Source organism: Takifugu flavidus, unplaced genomic scaffold (genome assembly GCF_003711565.1).
Source record: "Takifugu flavidus isolate HTHZ2018 unplaced genomic scaffold, ASM371156v2 ctg256, whole genome shotgun sequence".
NCBI lineage: Eukaryota > Metazoa > Chordata > Actinopteri > Tetraodontiformes > Tetraodontidae > Takifugu > Takifugu flavidus.
Genome location: NW_026621910.1, coordinates 1 through 25,087, shown reverse-complemented (window position 1 = coordinate 25,087; position 25,087 = coordinate 1). Strand labels below are relative to the sequence as shown.

The window sequence follows — 25,087 nt, the reverse complement described above, 5'->3', positions numbered from 1 at the left end:
GATGTCTTGGTTCTCCAAACCTTCTGCCCAGTCCAGACTGAACTTCTGCACTGAGAAGGTTTTTCCAACGCCGGCGACACCGTTGGTCAGAACCACTCTGATGTGTCTCTGTTGCTCAGATAAGACTTTGAAGATGTCCTGGCACTTGATTGGAGTGTCCTGGATGTTCTTCTTGGAGGTTCTCTCAAGCTGTCTCACCTCATGTTGTGTGTCCACCTCCTCACTTTGTCCCTCAGTGATGTAGAGCTCAGTGTAGATCTTGTTCAGCAGGGTTCCACTTCCTGCTTCATGAGTTCCTTCAGTCACATGTTCACATCTTCTCTTCAGACTCATCTTATGACCTTCTATCACCTCCTGCAGATCACTTCCTGAAAATAAGTAAACCAATGATTTCCATCTATAATAAATCATCAACACAACTACAAATTCATGACATCACAAATTAAATCTCATATTGAACAGTTTTACTTTGTTTGGGCTTCATTTCAGCATCTCCAGATCTGCTTCCAGATGTGAACAAGAGGACTCTCCTGGTGGAGCTGCCTGGTCCCAGTTTGATAGGATGTGCTCCCCCCTCTCACTATGAAACACATCTCTATTAGTCCTTTGATTTATAGGATGAAAGAACCTGATCAAGACTCAATATTGTTCCAGCATTTATGTCTGAATTCATCTTTCAGTTTAAACCTGATTCTTGTTTCTAATCAACAATATTCACATTAAGTCTGTAACTATATGACTGTCTGAGGTTTAAGTGTTAAACATCTCCAATAATAAACTCACAACCTGCTGCTGTTAATGTGACTAACAGCTGCCACACAAACACATCATCACGCTTTAGTTTTCTTACATTTCCTCTGAACTTCTGAAGTTAAACACCTCATCTTTGGACCGGTCACGCTTCAGGGACACCCTGCTGGGCACTGTGGACTCTGCTCTGTCCTCGTCCATCCTGAGGAAACATCAGAAATAGTGATGAGACTGTGATGAAGGTAAATAATCTGTAGAGGTTGGAGTTCAATAATCCCAATTCACTGCATTTTTATCAAACAGGAACATTTCTAATCCATTCTGAATAACAACTGAATCAATAAATCAATGATGTCTCTGTATAATTTTCATGTTTTCAGAGTTTAAGCTGCTTTTTTTAACTGTTCCCTGCAGTGAGAAAAGAACTGGCACCTTTTCCAGCCCCTCATCCTGCAGCACTGAATGTGCTCTAAAGTTCTTTCCAGAGCAAACGTCTCTGCACTTGCAGCAACATGTTGTAGTCATGGATCCGTGAGGAGAACCGGATACAGGAAACGCCCCCACTTTGATCCCAAAACCCAACTGGTGGCCAACGGTGGTCCTGCAACGACGGGGACGCTGGTCCATCGGGCCCACAACACTGGTTTTCCACAGGCCAACATGGTGAAAGGACTGTCTTCAGCTCAGCCACTAAATTATCTGGTGCTACATAAACATACCAGTCAGGACTTTTTACTTCCCTCCTTTGTTCCCCTCTTCAATTATTTCTATGATCCAAGTCCTCAAGATCACTGCTCTATTTAAAATAGATGAAAGAAATGACACCCACTCCTGCATTTCTTTCACAGTGGTTCCACAACATAGAACAATAAACCACTGGAGAAAATGTGCAACATGAACCCAAAATCCTGTTGGTGTCCTGTGATCCTGTGTGGATTTATTTAATTATTTTTAAAGTTTATTGTCTTAAATAATACCAAAATATCCAGCTGTAACCTGGACTGTTGAACAACTCTAATAACTCTAAGAGCTTTTCACCTGTCACAAAAATGTCGCTCTTCCTGCTTCGTTTGAACAGAATACTTTCACTTTTAAAACCTAATCAGCAGCTTTATGGCGTATATATTACTACCATTAAAGCATTCTGGGAGGGTTTAAAGTTCTTTTAGGATCAGTAGCAAAGAGCAGAAAAATAAACTAAACTTCACTTAGAAAGACTATTCAACTATAACTAAAGCCAGACTATAAGAAAGTTAAATAAGACCTCTTCATTTATAATGTATAATGATGTTTTGTGCTAAAACTAAATATGAAGTCTTGTTGAATTTTCTTAAGCCAAGAATTCTTCAGCTCTATGCAGCTCTTCAATAGTCACAAAAATGTTTTCAAATCTTGATTTTATCTCCAAACACAACTGTCAATTCTTTTCAATAATGCTCTTCGTTTACTCACCTTGTCGGTCTTCAGTCTTCCTGCTTAGTCTGAAAGGAATACTTTGAAAAACTGGTTTGTTGGGTTCCCGGTTTCTGGGACCGTTGTTGCGGGTGTCTACCTGCAGGGGGCGTGGAGGAGCCGCTCATCAGCCACAGTGGCCCCGCAGACACACGCACCTGCGGTCTCTCTTCAATCTCCCGTTAGATTTAAGGACAGAACTCCCGTCTGCCAGCGGCGGAGGGTTTCCGTCCTCATCGCCAAACCCTCACTTCTGTGGCTTGACTATTTTGGAGAGTTTTCCTCGCGGACTTGTTTTGGACTCTCTCGAGGTCTCTCCGCCTCTCTGTGAACGCGGACCGAACTGTTCTGGTTCACTTTAAAATAAAGACGCTTTTCGGACACTATTCTCCATCATTATTCAACCTGGTTAAATAAATAAGATTTATGATGCTTGACAGATTTGGAAGACTTGTAAAAGCAGCATATTTCTGCAGCCCTGGAGTCCAGGAGGAGCAGCAGAGGTCAGAATGAGTCGGAGCGCGTTTAACTATTGTCTGCAGTTCCACGCGTGTCCACCGGGTGGCGGTAAAGCACCACATGATATTTCTCCTTTTTGGAACTTCTTCAGCTGCGTTGAGCTTTAAATCTTCACCTGTCGCTCCCTTTAAGCTCTAAACTTTGCGGTTCTGTGTGTAGTTTGTTGGTTTGAATATTTCTGATGAATTCTGATGACGACTGAAACTGTCAATGACCAATAGAAAGTTCGTCCATTTTTCTATTGTGTCACACATTTTCATTATTTGTCATTTTGGGGTCTAAACTGGGCCAGTTCTGTGAGCTGTTTTGCTTTTTCTGTGGACCAGATGTTCCAGGCAGGTTCCATCATCGGACACAGACGGAGACAGGTCACGTGACAACAGTCAGCCTTTAGTTCTTTATTACAGGAGGATCTGGTTTATATACAGACACGTATCTGCAAAATACTAAAAAGTTTATGAACCCAAAGTACTAAAAAGTCTACATCCACGCACACGCGTGTATTAAGTGTTTATACACACGTGTGCGCGTACGTGCACACTGTATATTCATCTAATAACTGTTAGTTTCTAAAACAGCAAAGTAGAGTCACTGAGGCACGGCTTCACCTCCTTTACACCGAGGTTTCCCTGAGCAGGTGTGATGAACTGTTGGAGAAGGAAAAGCATGGAACATGTTAATAACCGGACACAACAACACTCAGGTTTATTGTCTGACGGCATCAGTGTCTCTGGTTGCATCTGTCTGAGGAGCATTGTGAAACCAGGAGCAGTGTAAATGGGGGGGGGGGGGCAGTGAGTGGATGCTGCATTCATCAAACACACAATAGTCAGAAGAGAAGAAGGAAGAACAGAAGCCCGTGTTCCTCAGTGTTGGTGTGGAGACGCCTGTTTGGAGGAGCAGGAAGCAGGCTGGACTCTTCCAGCTGGCTTTAATGCCACTTCTCTTCTGAGAACCTCCCAGCAGCTTTCTCTCCACCATCTTTTTACGCTGAAGCTTTTTGATCATTTCAGGTCAGATGTTCTTGGACTGAGGTTAAACATGTTTGTTCTTGTGCTCGGAGCGAACCGATGATCCTCTAAAGTCAGGCATCCTAAAGGTGGATGTTTTCTGAGGCCTGGAGGCTTTAAAGTGGCGCTTTTACCCACTTGTCCTCGTTCTGTTGGAAACTTGATCCAAAAACCTTTTCTGGAGCTTCATGTTCTGCTTTTTTGAAGGAATGAAATGGTTTCATCAGCGCTGCCGGGGGCTGAGCAGGCTTCATGAATCTGAAGCTCTGAGATCCTTTAAAGATCTCCTGGAATCAGCAGATGGGGGTTTGATCAAAAACTGTAAGAATCAGTCAAGCTATCAAATCTTGACTCAGTCCAAGCGTGAACCAGTCCATCCAGAGCTGATTATGGCTCAGCCAGGAGGAAAGCACGGCCTGGGGGGGTTCATATGGAGCAGGCACACTCTGGCTCTATTGCTACTGAAAACAGCCCTTCAGCACAGCAGCCTGAAATACAGTTCTGGAGAACACCTGTTCCCAACAGAACCTGTTTAAAACGGGACCAGTAAAGATGCCCGGCGTGACCACGACCACGGGGAGAGGGGGGGGGCAGAGACAGGCGGTAACGCCGCTGCCCACCGATTCACCTGGAAACAACAAAAACCCCAGCAGCTTGGACCCAATATGGCAGCGTGTTCCTCAGAAACGCTCCTCAAACTCTCCCCACAGCTTCATTGCTAAACAGGATTTGGGTTTTTTGTCTGTGCTAAATGGAAAGTGTTTGTCCTTTGGTGGTCCAACAGGACAACGATTTGGATGGATGGATGATTTGACGTTATTGATAATAAAAACAGCTGAAAATGGAAGCGGAGATGTTTCAGAGCACCAGAGTTCAGAAAGAGTTTCTAATCAAACACCGCCTTTATCTTTCAAAATATGGTTTCAACCCCTTTAACATGATCAAATAGTCATAACAATGAACAAGTATCACTTGTCCTGTTATTTATACTTGAATTCGTTATGTTTAATACATTTCCGTGTGTGTACAACCACCTCCTCAGCAACGATGCCCAATTCAACGTGGCCTACTACTGCAACGTTCTGGTGGATTCAACAGGTCTCTGCTACTGGTTACCACCCGCCATCTTCAGATCGTCCTGCTCCATCAGCGTCAAATATTTCCCCTTTGACTGGCAGAACTGCACGCTCAAATCCCGTATGCACGGGCAGGATTTTTCATTGTTGTTTGAAACGCAGACAAACTCTGACATGATGTTTTAAACTGAGCTGAGTCAAGATTTTATAGACTCTAAACACATATGAGAGGAGAAAAAGGTGCAAAAATGAAATGCACGGTGCAGCTAAACTCTCCCAGTAGGAAAAAAGGCTTTTTAAATTCTGAACTGCATTTCCCATGTTGCCTTGCAGCTCTCTAACGTACAATGCCAAAGAGATCAGGTTGCTCCTGAAGGAAGACATAGTCATTGAAACCAAGTGTACGGTTGAATGGATCATGATTGATCCTGCAAGCTTTACAGGTAACCAAGTAAAGATTAATTTCCATTTATTTTTATTTTTTACTGCATACAGTCCTGGAGCTTGTTGGGGACTTTCAGTGTACTGGATGCTGTTGATACATGCAGAGAAGTTGTTTTCCCCAGAGCCTGAGCCTTCAGACTGGCTGCAGCTCCAACCAGACTGACAGTCATAACTTCATCACTTGTGTCTGAACTCTGGCTTTGACCAACAGAGAATGGTGAGTGGGAGATCATCCACCGACCCGCCAAGAGAAACACCTACAAACACATTCCCATGGAGAGCAACAAGCATCAGGACACCACCTTCTACCTGGTCATCAGACGCAAACCTCTCTTCTACGTGGTCAACATCATCATCCCCTGCGTGCTCATCTCCTTCCTGGCCTCGCTGGTCTACTACCTGCCCGCAGACAGTCAGTGCAGAGTCACAGAACGTACTGAAGCCAGCGTCAGGCAGATTAACAGTCTGGGACCTTTTCAGAATCACAACTACATGAACTGAGTTAACCTTCAACAGCACCCAAAGAATCAGACATTATAGCTGAATATCACGTCAGCACGGGACAACACAGCTAATAAAGCAGCAAACATCGGTAGTGGGCGGAGCTGAGGGGGCCGCCATTAATCGAGAAACATTAATTAGCTCCCCAACAGATTTTTGAATATATTTTAAAAAGGATAATAAAAATGTGTGTGTGTGTGTGTGTGTAGGTGGTGAGAAGATGACACTGTCCATCTCGGTGCTGCTCGCTCAGTCTGTCTTCCTACTCTTGATCTCTCAAAGGCTCCAGAAACATCCACGTCCGTTCCTCTTATTGTGAAGTAGGTAAACGCACCATTTACTCCACATCACTTTAACTCTGAATCAGATATATTCTGCTTCTCCAAACTATATATACATTAGGGCTGCAGAACCAGGTGACAACCGGCTGAGATTTAAAAAATGGAAAACATCTGAGTGTGTTTGGGTGTTGAAGATAATTGATGTTCATCATGGTGGTGGTGACGGTGGTGGTGCTGAACTGTGTGGTCGTCCTCAACCTCCACTTCAGGACGCCGAGCACGCACGTCATGTCTGAGTGGACCAAACAGGTAAGACACACACATCCTGTTGTCCCTTTGTTGAACAGATGAACATCAGGATATATGAACATATGACTGAATAACATATGAAAGAGGATATATGAACCTATGACTTAATAACATATGAAAGAGGATATATGAATGTTAGGTTCAAACAACCTGAAACACGAGAAACACAAATGAGGCAAAGACAACAGTTTGGAAATTTACTTGCAAGGAGAACGGAGAGATGTGCTCAGTTCCAGATCTCCAACACGTTCTGACGCACACCTCCCGCCATCCTTCTTTTATTGGAATTAGGAGGTTCCTAGTTACAGAAGTCAAATGTGTCTAAGGGAGGGGGAAAACACAAGATAGCAGGTCTCCAACAGAGCAAGAGACTGTAAATCATAATGGTGAGATTATACGTAGGCCTTCACTGCTTTGATTAGCTTAGCTCACAAACAGCACATTCTTCTATATCAGACAGATTAAGAGAACATCTCCTGTGTCATGCTCTGCAGCTCTGTCTCCAGTCAAGGCCACTTCTCCAACAGCCGCCGCTGCATTTCTGTCGCCCTCGACCAGAGAAGTTCGAGTTGACATATCAAGCATCATGAACATTAAGCATTAGCAAATAATAAGAAACATTAAGTAATGAGAGACAATATAACAAGAATAAGGAATATAACAAGGTAAAAGCAAATAAGAGATAACTTCAATATAATGGATCTAACAATGAACGTGTGACTTAATAACATAAGAAAGAGGATATATGAACATGTGACTTAATAACATAGGAAAGAGGATATATGAACCTATGACTTAATAACATATGAAAGAGGATATATGAACCTATGACTTAATAACATGAAAGAGGATATATGAACATGTGGTTTTTCCACTATAACACACACACATACACACATACACACATCAGTATCAGTGTTCCAAATCCTGTTTTCTTTTTCTGCCAGCTCTTCCTCCAGCGATTACCCCGCATCTTGCGCATGTCCCGCCCTGCTGAGGCAGAGCCGTACTGGGATGGAGCGTTACCGCGGCGATCCAGCTCAGTGGGCTCCATTGCCTCGGCTGAGGAGTACGACAGTGTGAAGTCCCGCAGTGAGCTGATGTTTGAGAAACAGTCTGGGAGACACGGACTGGTGACCCGAGTCACACACGCTGCCAGTACGTTTCCAGAAACATTTAAACACATGAGATATAGAAGCATCAGTAGCTTCATTTGAGTTCTGAGCTTTGGTGTCTGTGTGGAGCTGTGAAACCACAAGAAGAGGGAGGAGCCATCAGCTGTACGCAGAGATCAAGCCGGCTGTGGATGGAGCCACTACATCATTAAACACATGCGCAACAAGAACGACGACAATGAGCTCAGAGGGTTCAAACAGAGTCCTCAACCCAAAGTCTGATTTAAAAAGATCAAAAGTGGCGTAAATGTCTGGTCCTGACAGGAGAAGGATAACTGGAGCGGCATCGCTCGTACAGTAGACCGACTCTGCCTCTTCCTGGTTACCCCGGTGATGACCTTTGGCACCGTAATCATCTTTCTGAGGGGAATCTGTAACCAACCTCCTCATCTGCCCTTCAAAGGAGCCCCGCATGACTCCAGAGAGGAGAACCCACGCCTGCTGTGATGCACACACACAGCCAGGGCTTTTTCCATCGCCATCGTTTCTCTGGGGGAAATGTTGCATTTCTTTATCTTAATAACAACAAATCTTTAGTTTGTTCTATAGGAGCTCCATATGTTTAGTGTCAAAGACTTCTTAGACTGTGTTCGTTGCTGGCACATAAAGAAAAATGCTTTGATTTTACTAAAGTGACACAAACCCATCTCAGCACTGTTTTTTATATCCTCTATATTATTGTGCGTAGTCTGTGTAACTGTTGTGCTTTATTTCTGCTGGCTTCTTTAATGGGATGTAAACCAGCCTGACATAATACCAGTTGAGTGCTTTATTTGATGTTGCCAAAGGTTTAAAAACAGCCTGACAGAATAAGAAATTGTGAAAATTTAGAGGATGAATTATACCTGGTGGTATCTGATCTTGAATGGCAAATTTTAGAGTATTTTATAGGGAAGTGAAATAATGTTTGGACCTCTTATCAGGCAAAGAGAAAGTTGTTAAGAACTGCTCTAAAAACACCACCTCAGGGGGACTATATCCAAATCTCTCCGTTTACTGATGGGACGTTGGAACGTCAATACGCGGATTCATACATTTAGAACTGGACGTTGCACCAGAACTGGAAGCGCGGACTGATACATTTTTAACAGCGGTCCTGCTTCAGCCCTCCGGGGTTTAATAACAAAATACGAAAAATACGAAAATTTTAATTTTGGAAACATTGTTGTCGGTTGTTCGACCTGCTGGCTTTTGCAAAAGTGCTAAATTCGCGCTAGCATGCATGTTTTAAGCAATCGTAGCGGTATGTTTTACCATGCCCGCGCCCTATAATCCGGAGCGCCTGATGTATGTGTTAAATACAGAAACAGCACCCGTAACTGAGGCTGCACCTTTTAATACGGTGCGCCCTTTGGTCGCGAACATACGGTATATAGAACATAGGGCACGTTTGTGCGTGATATCACTCCGCGTCTGCGCAACGACCACAACCTCCTATCTTTAGTATTGCTGCGCCAACTGGTGGTCTTTTGGGTTGAGGATAACGGTGATCTATATGTAGCTATATGTAGCTATAGCGTCATTGGCCTCCACTCCAGCCACTCCTGGTAGTTCCTCAAAAACACTGAGTTTCTAGTGGATGCACAATCTGTGGAAGCCAACATAGAAACTTCTGAAGAGCCAAAGTTCTTGCAACAAAAATATAGTCCCCAATGAGGTTGTTTTGTTATCACACGACCCCGTCCCCATTATCTTAAGAGAATATAAAAGAATGAGTGGAGACAGAAGAGAGAATGAGATGTTTTTGGCGCGTGTCGCTCTTGATTTAGTGTTTATTTTTGCAGTAAACTTAAAGGAGGCCTTTTCCCTTTATGTTTGATTAAATTTAAGATGATATTCCATTCTTGACATCTTTAAATTTACAGTATTCATGGGAGATTTATTTGGTCATTTTGCTTCTTTTTATTTCCTATTTCCCACATTTATTCATAGTTTTTATTAGATTGCAATAAATCCTATAACATTGAACAGACTGACTAAAGTCAAATGACCTGTGGTTCCCACCGATAGCCGTCATTCTGATGGGTTTTTGCTGGCTGCAGCTGAAATATTCCAATGCTCCATGTCACAGAGACAGTAAATACTAAACCCTAAAGATTCTGAAGGCATGATGTAAAATAGTAACGTATAATACAGACATTTGAAGAGACAATTAAGAGAATGTTTCCATGCTTCTAAGAGTGGCCGAGGAGCCATTTAGAACTTTATAAAGATGCATTGTGTGATACCAGGAACTAATTTAACTTCAAGGCGAAGCTGCTTCTGCTTTGTCGACCATCGACTGATCTCCTGAAAGTCCACCAGCGCTTTTTAAAAACGGAATTTCTCATCTATGGAGGGAGTAGACGGCAGATGTTTCCACAGATGTTCTTCACCAGTGGTCAGTGAGTGATGCAGCAGATGAGCGGGAGTTGACTGGCTTCAACCAGCTACTGTCTCAATGTCTCCAGCCCATAGTGTGGATTCTCTATGAGATCAGACAGCAGCTTCACTCCTGAATCCTGCAGCTGGTTCCCACTCAGGTCCAGTTCTCTGAGATGGGAGGGATTGGACCTCAGCGCCGAGGCCAGAGAGCCACAGCTGATCCCTGATAAGCTGCAGTAAAGCAATCTGAAAAATGCAGGATGAGGTCATACGGTGCAGGTCTGCATGTTATCTGCGTCAGTACTAAACCTACGTTAGTTCTCAGTTGGGCCAGACCTGAATTCACGATATTACAAGGAATTTTTTTAATGTGGTGCATCACAGCAGTGTTGAGAACAGCCTCACTTCACCATCTTAGCAGCTGGTATATAGGTAGAAAAATGAAGACTGACCTGAGCCTCTCCAGTTTACAGTTTGGACTCTCCAGTCCAGAACAGAGCCGCTTCACTCCTGAATCCTGCAACGTGTTGTGGCTCAGGTCCAGAACCCTCAGATGGGAGGGATTGGACTTCAGAGCTGAGGCCAGAGAGCCACAGTTGATCTCTGATAAACTGCAGCGCTCTAATCTAAATAAAGAAGGGAAACTTTTATAAGGTTATAAGTGAAACCAGTATTAATCTGAAATGTTAATCAAAGGCATGATCTGTAAATATTTAATTTAGTTACAGGTTAAAAAATGATAGTAATATGTAATGACCACTATTCCAACCTCTCAGGTTTGCACTGTTCCAAAGGAGAATATATATTGTTCTGGCCCTCACTCTTCCCAGGTTCTCCCACCTCTTTCCCTCCCATCTCATCATGGAGATCCATCTCACCTGTGGCTCATCTTTAAAGGCACAACCTGTCTTAGATGACTTCCTGTCTCCCTCACCATCTCCCTCCTCGTTGGCTGGTGTCTACCAGGCACCCTCACCTAGTTTTGTCTAATTTTGGTTACCATCTGTGGGCTTTTTCATTGTCCTTAAATCAATTTATCATGAATAAGTGGTCCCCGTGTGGCCCTCCCTCCTGAAGGAACTGGGCACAACACACACACTCAGAAAGTGTGAGGACCCTCGGATGGAATAATGGACATTTTTGAGAATGGTGTTTACCCCAGAGTTTCCAGTCGGCAGTTTGGAAAGTGGAGAAAACCACAGAGCCGCGTCACTCCTGAACCCTGCAGATGGTTCTGACTCAGGTCCAGTTCTCTGAGATGGGAGGGATTGGACCTCAGCGCCGAGGCCAGAGAGCCACAGCTGATCCCTGATAAGCTGCAGTCCCTTAATCTAAATAAAGAAGGAAACTTTTATAAGGTTATAAGTGAAACCAGTATTCATCTGAAAGGTTAATCAAAGGCATGATCTGTAAATATTTAATTTAGTTACAGGTTAAAAAATGATAGTAATATGTATTACCACAATTCCACCCTCTCAGGTTTGCACTGTTCCAAAGGAGAATATATATTGTTCTGGCCCTCACTCTTCCCAGGTTCTCCCACCTCTTTCCCTCCCGTCTCATCATGGAGATCCATCTCACCTGTGGCTCATCTTTAAAGGCACAACCTGTCTTAGATGACTTCCTGTCTCCCTCACCATCTCCCTCCTCGTTGGCTGGTGTCTACCAGGCACCCTCACCTAGTTTTGTCTAATTTTGGTGACCATCTGTCGGCTTTTTCATTGTCCTTAAATCAATTTATCATGAATAAGTGGTCCCCGTGTGGCCCTCCCTCCTGAAGGAACTGGGCACAACACACACACTCAAAGTGTGAGGACCCTCGGATGGAATAATGGACATTTTTGAGAATGGTGTTTACCTCAGAGTTTCCAGTCGGCAGTTTGGATCCTGGAGAAAACCACAGAGCAGCTTCACTCCTGAATCCTTCAGCTGGTTCTGACCCAGGTCCAGTTCTCTGAGATGGGAGGGATTGGACCTCAGCGCCGAGGCCAGAGAGCCACAGCTGGTCTCTGATAAGCTGCAGCCACTCAGTCTGGATAAGGAATCATGGCAAGAAATGATCTCTTATTGGAGGAAAAGTCATGTTACACTTGCTCAAAATAATTATTTCATTTTATTTCATTATTTATCAGGGCCCTTGGAGTCAGGAGAGCGCTGGCCCCCCACTGATAAACTGGGATATTACATCAACAACATAGTTAAAAAGTATCTATAAAATTGACTTTCAATGGCTCATTTCAATTCATACTCAACTTCTCTTCTCCAAAAGTCAATGGAGTTTAGATAAAAGAAAGCTGACCTGAGAGTCTCCAGCTTACAGAGAGGATCCTGGAGAAAACCACAGAGCAGCTTCACTCCTGGATCCTGCAGCTGGTTCTGACCCAGGTCCAGTTCTCTGAGATGGGAGGGATTGGACCTCAGCGCCGAGGCCAGAGAGCCACAGCTGATCTCTGATAACCTGCAGCGCTCTAATCTGAAAAATGCAGGATGAGGTTATACGGTGCAGGTCTGCATGTTATCTGCATCAGTACTAAACCTACGTTAGTTCTTAGTTGGGTCAGACCTGAATTCACGATATTCCAAGGAATTTTTTTAATGTGGTGCATCACAGCAGTGTTGAGAACAGCCTCACTTCACCATCTTAGCAGCTGGTATATAGGTAGAAAAATGAAGACTGACCTGAGCCTCTCCAGTTTACAGTTTGGACTCTCCAGTCCAGAACAGAGCCGCTTCACTCCTGAATCCTGCAACGCATTGTCGCTCAGGTCCAGAACCCTCAGATGGGAGAGGTTGGACTTCAGAGCTGAGGCCACAGAATCACAGCTGGTCTCTGATAAACTGCAGCCACTTAGGCTAAAATAACAATTATTTTGAGAGAAGACAAATAAAAATCAACATGTACCAGAGCAAAACACAGCTTACAAGCAACAAACCTCTGGTCCTGCACCGGCTTATCTGCCGTATGTTCCTATTTTGGGTTCTTTCAGGGTGGTTGGACAAGATCTCCAGCGTATGTAAAGTGTGTGTAGGTCAAAATACCTTCCAAGTTTGTGAGACCACATTTCTCAATAGCACTCAACTCTTGTCAGGAGTTGGGACAAAGCGACCCACTCCTGATAGCTTGTGGGCGATGCTGCAGCGACCCTGCAATCCCTACACTCTCTGGTGAAACCAAATCAAAGGTTTTAGACACTGCTGGATGCTGGAAGGGTGGCTATAGTCTGGACGCATCGTTCCCCTGACTGCACATTTCTCCAACAATGATTGGCAGCTGGTGTCACTTGTTCTCCAGATGAGAGAAGGAAAGAGAGCCCCCACAGTGTGTTTGATTGCCCCACTGCAAGCTCAATGCTGCCAGAAAACATTGCAGGAGCATCAATTCCCCTCAGGGCATCAACAAGGAGCTCAGGAAAAGGTGCAGCTGCCACCTACTAGAGACAAGCACACTGAGCTGAGATTCAAAGCCCTCTCCTCCCAAGAGAAGAGCTCGTTTGTTGGAGGCTCTTCTGGGCGATACCTGGTGCCACAGCTCCAGCTCAGCCCGTCTCTGGAGCTGAGGTGGAGCTTAGCAAGTTTCATGGTTCTCCACCACTTCCTCTGGCTGAGGACCTTCTTAGCTGGTGGTTTCTGCTCCACCTTCCAAGTTGAGCAGGTGATACTTCTGCATTCCTGCCACCAGGGTCTCTGCAGAAAGAGTCTTCTCTACTGTTTTATATTATATTGTAGAAAATTAGGATTTTTGGCTGGTGTCTTAGATGTTGTTGACTAAGAGCAGGTTTTTCTTTAATAACATAGAAAGATTCGATGAGAAGAGCAAATGTATTATTTTATGAGCTACTTCCACTACTATTATATACACATACTTCCATATTATCTTAGATTGCAAGCTGCATTTATTGCATCGTTCATAGAAAGTCATATTTGTGAGGAGAAAAACTCCAATAAGGTCATTTTCTTTAATGATCATTACAACAGAAGGAGGCGATGAACAAACAGATTTATCTAAAAATGTGTGAAAACTTATGGATGGAAACCTTTTTAAAATGGTTGCATTGTGTAGAATCGGTGCAGAATCAACTTGTTGACTTCTGATTTGGACTCCAATGGAAGTGAGGTGCAACAATTGTGGATGCTGAAAGCTTCAGATCTTCATGAAGGTTTCTGTGGTTGGACTGACCTGCTGCCCCTTTAAGAGGGAGGCAGGTTTGGGCTTCTGGCTGGAATGAAGCCACCTAAGATGTGAATGACTGCAGGCTTTCGGTACCAAGGTTTAACAGGGCGCTCACTTCACACTTGGGCTTTTCTCTTTTTTGGGATGGCTTTTCTCAGTAGAGAAGGGGCGTGGCACACTGCAGCAGCTTTCTTTTTGGGGTTTCAAGTTTTCCTTCTGATCTTTAAAAGACAGGAAGAACCATTTTTGATTGGTCTGAATGTTTGGGTGGTTTTGTGGCCAGCCTAAAATAAAACAAGACAAATCTACAACTGATACTTCCTTTCTAGTCATTGATGACCATCCTCACATGGGACAGATTTCCACAACCAATTTAATACTGCAAATCTGCCCTGTGTGGTCTTTTTTCTGAAAACTGTAACACTACGTTTATAACAAAGATCAAACATGTAAACATTTATTGTCTAACTAGTTACACCTGGGAAAGTACTGGATCATCTCTGACTGACCTGAGAGTCTCCAGCTCACAGAGAGGATCCTGGAGAGCACCACAGAGCAGCTTCACTGCTGGATCCTGCAGCTGGTTGTAACTCAGGTCCAGAACCCTCAGGTGGGAGGGATTGGACCTCAGCGCCGAGGCCAGAGAGTCACAGCTGATCTCTGATAAACTGCAGTCCCACAGCCTGGAAAAGGAATAAATGGGGCAAATAAAAACACATTTCTAAATCTGAAAATGAAGAGAAAAGCAGAAAATGTAAAGAAATTTAGAAAAGACCAACAGAGGCCTCCTGACCTGAGCGTCTCCAGTCTGCAGTTTGGATGCATCATTGCAGAAAACAGTAACTTTACTCCGGCATCTGTCAGGCTTTGGTTCCAGCTTAAGATCAGCTCCCGTAGATGAGAAGGGTTTGACGTCATTGCTGAGGCCACAACTTCCCAATGACTCATTGAAAGAAAACTATCAGACAGTCTGTTGTGCATGAAAGAAAAATAGTGAGTCAAACTTTGGGATTTCTCATCAACTTATCTGAGAATCTACCTCAACACAAATGTAGCTCATTTCCTGGAAAAGCTAAATTCAACACCGTAGAGCAACAGTTTGAACGACCATCAGATCTGAAATGCAACTGAATTATTCTCAACATTTGTCTTATTTTAGAACAGCTCATAATTACTCAATATTTAAAATGATTGTAGCAAATGGTTTAAAGAAACGTGCATCTTTTTATCTGTCTATCGGCTCTTTGGATATTTTGCATTTCATCCAATTTGTACGATGGTGCGTCAAGTCTTAATTCAGCGATCCGATCGATGACATCAGTGTCTCTGGTTGCATCGATTGCCCTCAGCTTCTGTTCTATCTGCCTGTTTCCCTTCAAATCATTTTCACTGCACCTTTTGTTGCTCGTGATGAAGTTGCCACCTAACGGGTGTGGAAAGGGTCAAACAACTTTGTGGGTCACATAAAGGCTCCAAACGGAACTGCCACAAAGACCTAAAACACCCATTTAAACCAACGAGGCCGGCTGTTTTTACGTTGAACAAATGAAGCAAAATAGTCACGTGATATTAGTTAAAATGTGTTTTTCTGTCGTTAGAATACGATGTATACAAACAAACAAAAGTTATTTAATGACATGACAGTAATTTCATGATAGTCAGTTAACTTGTGGCTCCTATTATTCCTGCCTTATGTTGGTTTGTCTGGATTGACCTTTGAACTTATATCCAGCCAGTGTTGAACATTTCTAGATGAATTGTTGTTGTTTTTAATTTATGGACGCTGCAATGGAGATAAAGAATTGAAGGAATGACCACTGGAGGGGGTATTGCTACCTGACATGATCCACTCGCTTGATTTAAACGCCGATGTCCGGCCCCGAAAGTCTTTACTTACACGAACTTCCTGCAGTTCCTCACAGCTGGAATCAGGCGACGTCGTCCCTCATCTGAGGTGATGTACTGCTGCAGGTTCAGCTCATCCAGAACCTCCTCTGACATCTGCAGCATGTAGGCCAGAGCTGAACAGTGGATCTCTGACAGTCTCCTCTCTGATTTCTTCTCTGACTTCAGGAACTCTTGGATCTCCTGATGGACTGACTGATCCTTCATCTCCATCAGACAGTGGAAGATGTTGATGCTTCTGTCTGGGGAGATTCATCACTGTTCAGCTCCTTCAGGTTGTTGAGGACCTTCTGGATGGTTTCTGGGTGACTGTCTGTCTGATCCAACAGTCCACCCAAGATCCTCTGATTGGACTCCAGAGAGAGACCATGAAGGAAGCGAACAAACAAGTCCAGGTGGCCATTTTCACTTTTGAGAGATTTCATTAGTGCTCTCCTGAGGAAGTCATCAAGAGATGTGACTGGTTCAGAATATTCTAGGAACTTATTTATAACCGCTGTGTCTTTCCTGGTGTAACGGTGGAACATGTAGATGGCAGCCAGAAACTCCTGAACGCTCAGATGAACAAAGCAGTAGACTGATTTCTGGAAGATCACACTCTCTCTCTTGAAGATCTCTGTACAAACTCCTGAGTACACCGACACCTCGGAGACGTCCAGTCCACATCGCTCCAGGTCTTCTGAGTAGAACATGATGTTTCCTTTCTCCAAATGTTCAAACGCCAGCCGACCCAACTTCAGAAGGAGTTCTTTGTCAGCCTCAGTCAGTTTCCCTGGTCTCTGCTTTCCTCCATACTTCTGCTTCTTCCTCTTTATCTGAACCCTCAGGAAGTGTGAGTAGAGGTCAGTCAGGGTTTGGGGCAGCTCTCCTTTCTGGTCTCTGGTCATCATGTCCTCCAGAACTATAGCAGTGATCCAGCAGAAAACTGGGATCAGACACATGATGTGGAGGCTCCTGGAGGCCTTGATGTGTGAGATGATTCTCTTGGACAGATCTTTATCACTGAACCTCCTCCTGAAGTACTCCTCCTTCTGGGAGTCAGTGAAGCCTCGTACTTCTGTGATCCTGTCAACACACGAGGGAGGAATCTGATAGGCTGCTGCAGGTCTGGAGGTGATCCAGATGAGAGCTGAGGGAAGCAGGTTCCCCTGGATGAGGTTCACCAGGAGCATGTCAACGGACGATACTTGTGTGACATCAGAGATGACCTGATGCTTGTTGAAACCCAGTGAAAATCTGCTTTCATCCAGGCCATCAAAGATGAACAGAAGTTTCCAGACAGTCAGATCTTCTGCTCTGATCTTCTGTAATGTTGGATGGAAAACATGAAGCAGTGAGAGAAGACTGTGCTGCTCATCTCTGATCAAGTTCAGCTCCCTGCATGAGAGCGGAAGCACCAGACTGATGTCTTGGTTCTCCAAACCTTCTGCCCAGTCCAGACTGAACTTCTGCACTGAGAAGGTTTTTCCAACGCCGGCGACACCGTTGGTCAGAACCACTCTGATGTGTCTCTGTTGCTCAGATAAGACTTTGAAGATGTCCTGGCACTTGATTGGAGTGTCCTGGATGTTCTTCTTGGAGGTTCTCTCAAGCTGTCTCACCTCATGTTGTGTGTCCACCTCCTCACTTTGTCCCTCAGTGATGTAGAGCTCAGTGTAGATCGTGTTCAGCAGGGTTCCACTTCCTGCTTCATTAGTTCCTTCAGTCACATGTTCACATCTTCTCTTCAGGCTGATCTTATGACCTTCTATCACCTCCTGCAGATCACCACCCTCTAAAACAAACAATCTTTTTAAAACAATCATTTTACAATTGTCATCTACAGCAGTAACACAGATGTCCTCAACTGGAAAATATTCTGTCATGTTTGAATGATAGAAGCAACAGTCGGGTAATGACCCATCTCACTGTCAGTTTTAAATGTTATGTCTTCTTATGTACACCTATTATTTTATTTCATTGGGTTTCAATCTAATTTAGTCTATAACAACCATTTACATGTCTTCCAGGAGTTTGCTTGGACTAAACAGCTGGTAAAAGCTGGATGATATTTAGAAAAACACATCAAACCTTCTCCAAACACATCATACTCAGCAGACCCATTGTCCTGTAAAGGTCACCTGCCTTCAGCTCTTTAACACTTTCCAGAACTAAATGACTAAATGTTGCTAAATACTGTCTAAGCATTTAGGAAGGTCTGAAGAGGGTCCAGGGGTTCCAGTGGAACCAAACAAGAGCTTCTCTTGCACATTGTAAATACACAAGTTGTTCCTTTATTCTGACCCAAAAGTATCTTATAAATACAAATGTACGAGCTTACGTGAGACGCTGTTGTTCAGGTCGGCGGTCTGCAGTTCAGTTCTCCGTTTCTTTTCACCCTCGGGACAGGAGGAATCTCCAATGGAAGCAGACCGTTTCTGATAGCTGTCAAAAATGGGAATAGTGGTTATACATGTCTACTGGGCGTTAGCAACGCCTAAGAAAGGCTGCGTTCACTTCTACTTTCAGTTTGCTCTGACAGTTGAAGATTGAATGAACACTGAGCAAAAAATATAAAGTTATTTACGTTCTAACAAGCTCGTTTAGTTGGAGAAAAGTGTATTTGATCTAAGTGTTTAGTGGCTTTTCTTCATTGTGAATTTATGTTAAAAATAAAAGTGCCAAATCAGGAATATGAACTCATAGAATAGAACAAAAGTTCTCCATTTATGCTCCAAATACAGTAGTCTGGTCTCTGAAACTGATCAGTAAATAGCACAGAGGTCACGTGTATTCAAAAGCTTATTTCAACCATTTAGAAATGACTGATATTGTTGTCTATGGGTTTATTAGAACCAGGAGCCTTATAAATAGACTTTTTAATGAATTTTCATGACATGTGGTGGAACAGTGTGGCAGAACAAGCTGCACAGACCTGCCATGTCTTACCCATCCGTATCTAAATGGAGAGCTGTAGCACTCTGCAATGATGGATATTGTTGGGAAACTTTAAAATATATGCCTAGGAATTTTAGTGAGATGATGTTAACCCATGTAGAAGAAATGGCCAGTTAAAAACAGAAGCAATTTTCAGTTTTAAAAGATTTACCACACTAAAATTAACATGGGGGTTAATGGGAGCGAACACCTGACACGTTGGTGCACCGTTTCATTTTAAGGACCTGATGAATTTCATTTTTCACGATAGTGGAGGCTAATACCTACAAAATGATGTTTTGTATGGTTGTGAAATGTTCTAAGGCAGAGTTATGTGGTTCAGAAAACCTTACTTTAAAGGTGACTCTTGAGGTCTGATACCAAAGTTTAAAGGGTGCCACACAAACACATCATCCCGCTTTAGTTTTCTTACATTTTATCTGAACTTCTGAAGTTTATTCCTCCACCTTTGGACCGGTCACTCTTCAGGGACACCCAGCTGGGCACTGTGGACTCTGCTCTGTCCTCGTCCATCCTGAGGAAATATCAGAAATATTGATGAGACTGTGATGAAGGTAAATAATCTGTAGAGGTTGTAGTTCAATAATCCCAATTCACTGCATTTTTATCAAACAGGAACATTTCTAATACATTCTGGATAACAACTGAATCAATAAATCAATGATGTCTCTGTATAATTTTCATGTTTTCAGAGTTTAAGCTGCTTTTTTTAACTGTTCCCTGCAGTGAGAAAAGAACTGGCTCCTTTTCCAGCCCCTCATCCTGCAGCACTGAATGTGCTCTAAAGTTCTTTCCAGAGCAAACGTCTCTGCACTTGCAGCAACATGTTGTAGTCATGGTTCCGTGAGGAGAACTGGATACAGGAAACACCCCCACTTTGATCCCAAAACCCAACTGGTGGCCAACGGTGGTCCGGCAACGACGGGGACGCTGGTCCATCGGGCCGACAACACTGGTTTTCCACAGGCCAACATGGTGAAAGGACTGTGCACCGTTTCATTTTAAAGACCTGATGAATTTCATTTTTCACGATAGTAGAGGCTAATACCTACAAAATGATGTTTTGTATGGTTGTTAAATGTTCTAAGGCAGAGTTATGTGTTCAGAAAACCTTACTTAAAGGTGAGCCTTGAGGTCCAATACCGAAGTGTAAAGGGTGCCACACAAACACATCATCATGCTTTAGTTTTCTTACATTTTGTCTGAACTTCTGAAGTTTATTTCCCCTCCTTTGGACTGGTCACTCTTCATGGACACCCAGCTGGGCACTACGGACTTTGCTCTCTCTTCTCTCTCCTCTTCCATCACACATTCGCTCATTTTTAAATGTGAGTCTAAATGGTTAAGCAGGAACAGAAGATTAAAGAACATGATTCTCAGCATGAAGACAAGCAGAGGTCTGTCCAATGACGTATTGTCGGCTCATTCACATCAAAATCTATGATATGATGTCACCCTGTACATCATACAGGCCACATATATATTGGAAAAAAGTTTTGGGACATCTTAAAAGTTTACACCATGTTAAACATAAGATAGTTGTGGAAAAAATGTTTCTCCTGGGTGTTTCAGAAGGTGCGGTGGCATTAGACGGACGCACACAAATACAAATGAAATCATTTTTTATCTTAAAATGTGCTTCCTCAACCTCTAAAATGTTGGCTCAGGGTTAGCGGAAAACGCAGTTAGAGGAAACACGCTACAAAGTTTGATCATCCGTCACAACATTCCCGTCGACCAGCCGCAATGTGCGTCCGAAACACGCGCACGCTCATTGCGAACACGCAGGTTATTAAGCCGCATCTCGCAGCGGAACATTGATTCGAGACGACAGCAGTGAAAGAACCAAATGCTACCTGAATATTAGAGGTTTTCCATCAGGGCTCGGTCAGTCCAGATGGAGCCCGAAGTTGGAAACTTTTCACTTTCGCTTCTTCTTCCTCTTTTGCAGGAGCAAATTGCAGCAACTGGGACTCCAACTTTGACACCAATTCCAACCGGGTCAGTTTGACTTTCAGCTGAAATTCAAAGAAATTCAGGTCAACACTCAAACCTTAATAATGATTCTTCATTAAATCAGGTGACTGGTGACATGAAGATGCTTTTTATAAACTTTTGTGGTGTTTTTGTGTTCATTATTTTCCTTTTTCTAATTTACATCTACTTCATGAGGTTACTTTCAATCTGTCAAATTTGGGCTGGTTGAACTTTGACCCACTGACTGTCTCACCTGGACTCTCGCTGACGGTCAACGCCGTGATGGTGACATATGTTTCCTCGCCGTTACTGAGGTCACATGTGTACGTTCCCTCCTGGGATGAAGACACATGTTGCAACGTGACGTTCTCTGAGTTGTCAATGTCAGTGCTGGTGTAACACATGTATCGACCTTGGTCCCCACCTTCACCACATCAGCAGCAGCGAGGCGTTCCCTCTGGAGATCTGGTCCTGGAAGAGTGAAGTCCGGCTTTGGAAAGATGGTTCTGTGATCCCAGCTGGTCTTTGTTGTCATAGTATGAATGGATGATATTTTTGTTCGGCATTTGATCCAGTGGATGAGAGTATCTCCTCCAGGGAGGAACGTGCACGAAGGATGCATCTTTGTCCACAACACAGACTGTTGATTCTGAGAGAAGAAATGGACCACTTCTTGTCAAAGTGACAGGTCGACCTTTCCCTGAACCCGCCCACATCTGCCCCCCCCCCCCCCCCCCCCCCCCCCCCCCACCTCCCTTCCCCGCCTCCCCCCTTTTTTTAAAGGGTGGATCCCCCACCCGCCCCCACCTCCACCCCCGCCTTCCACCCTCCTCCCGAGGAGGATGGATCCCCCCCCCCCCCCCCCCCCCCCCTCCGCCCCGCCTTTCTCGCTTGCTCATCTGTTTTTAATAAGGGCAATAGTTACAACACAGTGACAAAACAATTTTGCCATGGTCCTGGCATAGCCATCCGTGGACAACATGAGTAGTTCTACATCCTTGATTGGTGAGACGGCTGTGACCGTTATAAGAGAATTGTGTGGAAAAGTAGTTGAAAAATCCACGGTGTTTGTACAGCGTTCTCAGGCATCACTTCGGAGCCTGTGCAGCAAGAATGGTCTTTGGAGCCTTATAGTCAAACAGGGAGTTTTGGGTATGTGTTCCGTTACAAGACGGGGGAGCTGATTCTCTATCAGCGGGAAGAATCTTCCAGCGAGGGGCCTATGTTGTCGGCTACGATGTCTTCCAATGACTGGGGTGTGTTGAAACTGATCAAACCGAGAATGGTGTGTGTGACTGAAGAAGGCTGTGAAGAAAGAAACAACGCAGAACAGAAACCTTCCACAGAACAAACATTTTGTGAAACATTTGTGAAAACTAGAGAAGAGAAAACTATTGGAGAAAGTTAGACTGTTAGAACCCTAACACTGTGGTTCAGAAGAAAAGAGAAAAGAGTTGGTGGCCTCAAGTAAGAAATTTAGGGGCCTACGTTGTCTTCCGGTGTCCGAGGTGTGTAACTGAAGAAGCTTAAATCCCGTGGAGACCTGGAGGCCCTCCTGGAGAAAAACATTCTTAGCATGAGTTATATCGCCTGAATCTGTTGTTTGGTAGAGTTCCCGTGTAGGGATGTATCCCCATGGGACCAGTTGGTCCCATGGGGCAATCGTCAATATCAGACTTTTCGGCGCCAATCAACTTTTTTTTTTTTTTCCTTCTCGCCAAGCATTGTAAAGCGAATATATACATGATCATCTCACAGTCATTAGCTCAGTCCTCCAGAACTTCATCGGAAGCTTCACCTCTGCGAGCGCGTGTAACAAACAAAGATGGCTGCAAAGATGACTACGACTAAGGTAGCCTCAAATTCTTCCCAAACTTTTTCTCTGTAGTTTTCTAAATAGTTTTAGAAAACTATTAATGAATGAACTATTAATGATTAACTACTATTTACGATAACTGTGTTTTAGAAGTTACAGTAGAGGTTCACCATATGCCAATTTATCCTGGTAAGCAATCCGTGATCTTTTTAACCTGAAAGTTGTTCTATTTTTATTCTAGATTTTAAGTGTAACTTTCTGTATCTTTAAAGTCAGCGCCGATGAGTTTGAAGGAATAAGCCTCACGCAATCAGACATTGGTATTTTACATACAGTTTTTTTTGTTTTGTTTTGTTTTTTTTATGAACAGCTCAGTTGTTCATAGATTGCTGAAATATAACTTTTTATGATACATTTTTCAGATCTGTTAGCCAGGGCTGAAAGATTGGTATCCGAAGACAACCAAGAAACTGAAAAAGCAGTAAAAGCATTGCTGTGTTCTGAAACCCCACCCCCCGTGCAGGGGACAAATTGCTGTGTATCTGAAATTGGTGAAATTGAGATTGAGAGGGAAACCTCGGCACTTCAACATGGGACTGACTCAAGTAAGCAGACGAACAAACTCTCCAGAAGACGTGTGAGACAGCCAGGAGGACCGAAGTCGACTGTACAAGGTAAATATTTATCTGTGATTAGAAGTATATACAAAATATGTACCGTTTTGATGATTTGTATTTTAACGATTTTCCCCTCTGTCTAAACAGAACCATCAAAACAGAACCTTCAAACGTGCGCCTCTCTGAGCACTGTGACTCCCACGGCAGCTCCACCCTCCCGTGAACCTTCTGCCCCTGCGAGGAGACGTAGAATACGGCAAGCGTGTACCACTCTGACCCCTGTACTTACAGCGGGACCCACGGCAGCTCGACCCTCCCTTTCACCAGATCCTTTCGAACCTGCGAGGCCGATAAGGAGACGTAGGAACCAGAGACACAAGTCTAACATTGTTAGGAGATTGTTTGATGGTATATTTTATACTATATCTTCTTGACTAATAATAATAATAATATATAAAAAAAAATAATAACTCATCTCTCATCTAATTACAGATTCAGGGTTGAGATTAAACGAGAGCGTTCCTGAACCGTCCTTCAACAGGGTCGAGGGGGATACGGGGGGCAACGATCATCCCCAACAACAGCACAAGCACCACGAGAGCGTTCGTCAACCGTCCTTCAACAGGGTGGACGGGGATACAGCCGGATACAATCATCCCCAACAACAGCACGAGCACCACGAGAGCGTTCCTGATCCGCTCTTTGACAGGGCTGAGGATACAGGCTGCTACATTCATTCCCAACACCCCCAAGACAAGGTAGTGCTGGAGATTTTCAATAATGTCATACGGTATATTGTTTCCTCCAATTGTAACCAAAGGTGTACTAAAACAGTGTTGAAAACTGTAATTTTTTTTTTTTTTTCCTTTTTCTGTCTTTTGTTTAAGATATGGATGAGGATTTCAATGTTGAATATTTTAATCAAGTACCGATTGTTTTACAAATAGCTGTTGATCAATTAAGTGATGAGGATTTCAATGTTGAATATTTTAATCAAGTACCGAATGCTTTACAAATAGCTGTTGATCAATTAAGTGAAATTCCAATCTCCATTCCAATAAATTTACATTTTACAGAGCAAAATGAAAACGTCCTAGAACTTGACACCTTACAACTCAGAAATGATGCCCTCGAAAACCTTAATGCAGTTAATGCAGTAGAGTTTGAAAATCATTCTCCTTCATCAGCTCTCCACACGCAAAGTGATCATGTCTTACACGCGGTAACAATCAGATCAGAGACGGATTCAGCAGAGACACAATCGGCTCTTCCTAACCCCGCTCCTGAAAAGGGTGAGAGGTCAGGAAGGGGGGCCAGAGAGCAGCTCCTCACCCCATCTTTCTCCTCAGCAAGGGGGAGGAGGGCTAGGAGAAAATCCATCCGATCTCTCTCCTGAGCGGGGTGAGAGGTTTTTTAATGATTTTAACGCATGGAGAACAAGACGCTCCTTTAACATTCCCACTCGGGGAAATGTGCCTGACATTGCAACATTCTATCGAGATGTAACAGGGGTTATCAGCGAATTGGTGGATGTTGCCAGACGACATAGTAGTCGCAATGATTTAATACAGTTGGAGGTGGTGGGTGAAAACTACACAATCATGTTACAGTTGCTGTGGATGAACAAGGTGAAAATATTCTACCGGCTTTTAATGGAATGCTAGATCGGATTGTGCAGTCAAACGGTATCATTTCAGCGGATGAGAATATAGAATTCATCCTTCACGTGGTGCAGAACCCAGGAGGAGGTGCCAAACGTAAGATGGAGAAAACTCTAGACTGT

At 43.6% G+C, this 25,087-nt stretch overlaps 3 protein-coding genes across 3 annotated transcripts in view; 1 reads left to right on the top strand and 2 right to left on the bottom strand.

Moving 5' to 3' along the window:
* Positions 1-16,164, bottom strand: part of LOC130519948 (NLR family CARD domain-containing protein 3-like) — a 37,682-nt gene extending 21,518 nt beyond the window's left edge. Inside the window, exons 1-5 of the mRNA XM_057023553.1 lie at positions 15,950-16,164; positions 14,846-15,022; positions 14,562-14,735; positions 12,561-12,734; positions 12,181-12,354 (exon numbers count right to left, since the gene is read on the bottom strand). Of these exons, the coding sequence (XP_056879533.1) occupies positions 12,181-12,354; positions 12,561-12,734; positions 14,562-14,735; positions 14,846-15,022; positions 15,950-16,164 (914 nt within the window). The remainder of the gene's footprint in view (positions 1-12,180; positions 12,355-12,560; positions 12,735-14,561; positions 14,736-14,845; positions 15,023-15,949) is intronic.
* On the bottom strand, positions 16,163-20,175 carry LOC130519949 (protein NLRC3-like). Its single transcript, XM_057023554.1, has 4 exons — positions 20,090-20,175; positions 19,307-19,408; positions 18,278-18,381; positions 16,163-17,731 (listed from the first exon to the last, which is right to left on the bottom strand). Exons 1-4 carry the CDS (start codon positions 20,143-20,145, stop codon positions 16,170-16,172), a joined length of 1,824 nt encoding a protein of 607 aa, XP_056879534.1. The 5' UTR covers positions 20,146-20,175; the 3' UTR covers positions 16,163-16,169.
* Positions 20,176-22,696: 2,521 nt separating this feature from the next.
* On the top strand, positions 22,697-24,585 carry LOC130519947 (uncharacterized). The gene is made up of 5 exons (XM_057023552.1): positions 22,697-22,723; positions 22,929-23,007; positions 23,110-23,361; positions 23,452-23,712; positions 23,797-24,585. Exons 1-5 carry the CDS (start codon positions 22,697-22,699, stop codon positions 24,249-24,251), a joined length of 1,074 nt encoding a protein of 357 aa, XP_056879532.1. The 3' UTR covers positions 24,252-24,585.
* Positions 24,586-25,087: the final 502 nt, after the last annotated feature.

Excerpts from the sequence above, each read along its gene's own strand:
- LOC130519949 (XM_057023554.1), bottom strand. The coding sequence starts at position 20,145 with ATGAAGAGTGACCAGTCCAAAGGAGGGGAAATAAACTTCAGAAGTTCA. Across the intron at positions 19,409-20,089 it reads TTCAGAAGTTCAGACAAAAT|GATGGACGAGGACAGAGCAG; the intron begins GTAAGAAAACTA and ends ATATTTCCTCAG. Across the intron at positions 18,382-19,306 it reads TTCAGAAGTTCAGATAAAAT|CTATCAGAAACGGTCTGCTT; the intron begins GTAAGAAAACTA and ends CATTTTTGACAG.
- LOC130519947 (XM_057023552.1), top strand. The coding sequence starts at position 22,697 with ATGGCTGCAAAGATGACTACGACTAAG. Across the intron at positions 23,362-23,451 it reads ACCGAAGTCGACTGTACAAG|AACCATCAAAACAGAACCTT; the intron begins GTAAATATTTAT and ends CTGTCTAAACAG. Across the intron at positions 23,713-23,796 it reads TGTTAGGAGATTGTTTGATG|ATTCAGGGTTGAGATTAAAC; the intron begins GTATATTTTATA and ends ATCTAATTACAG.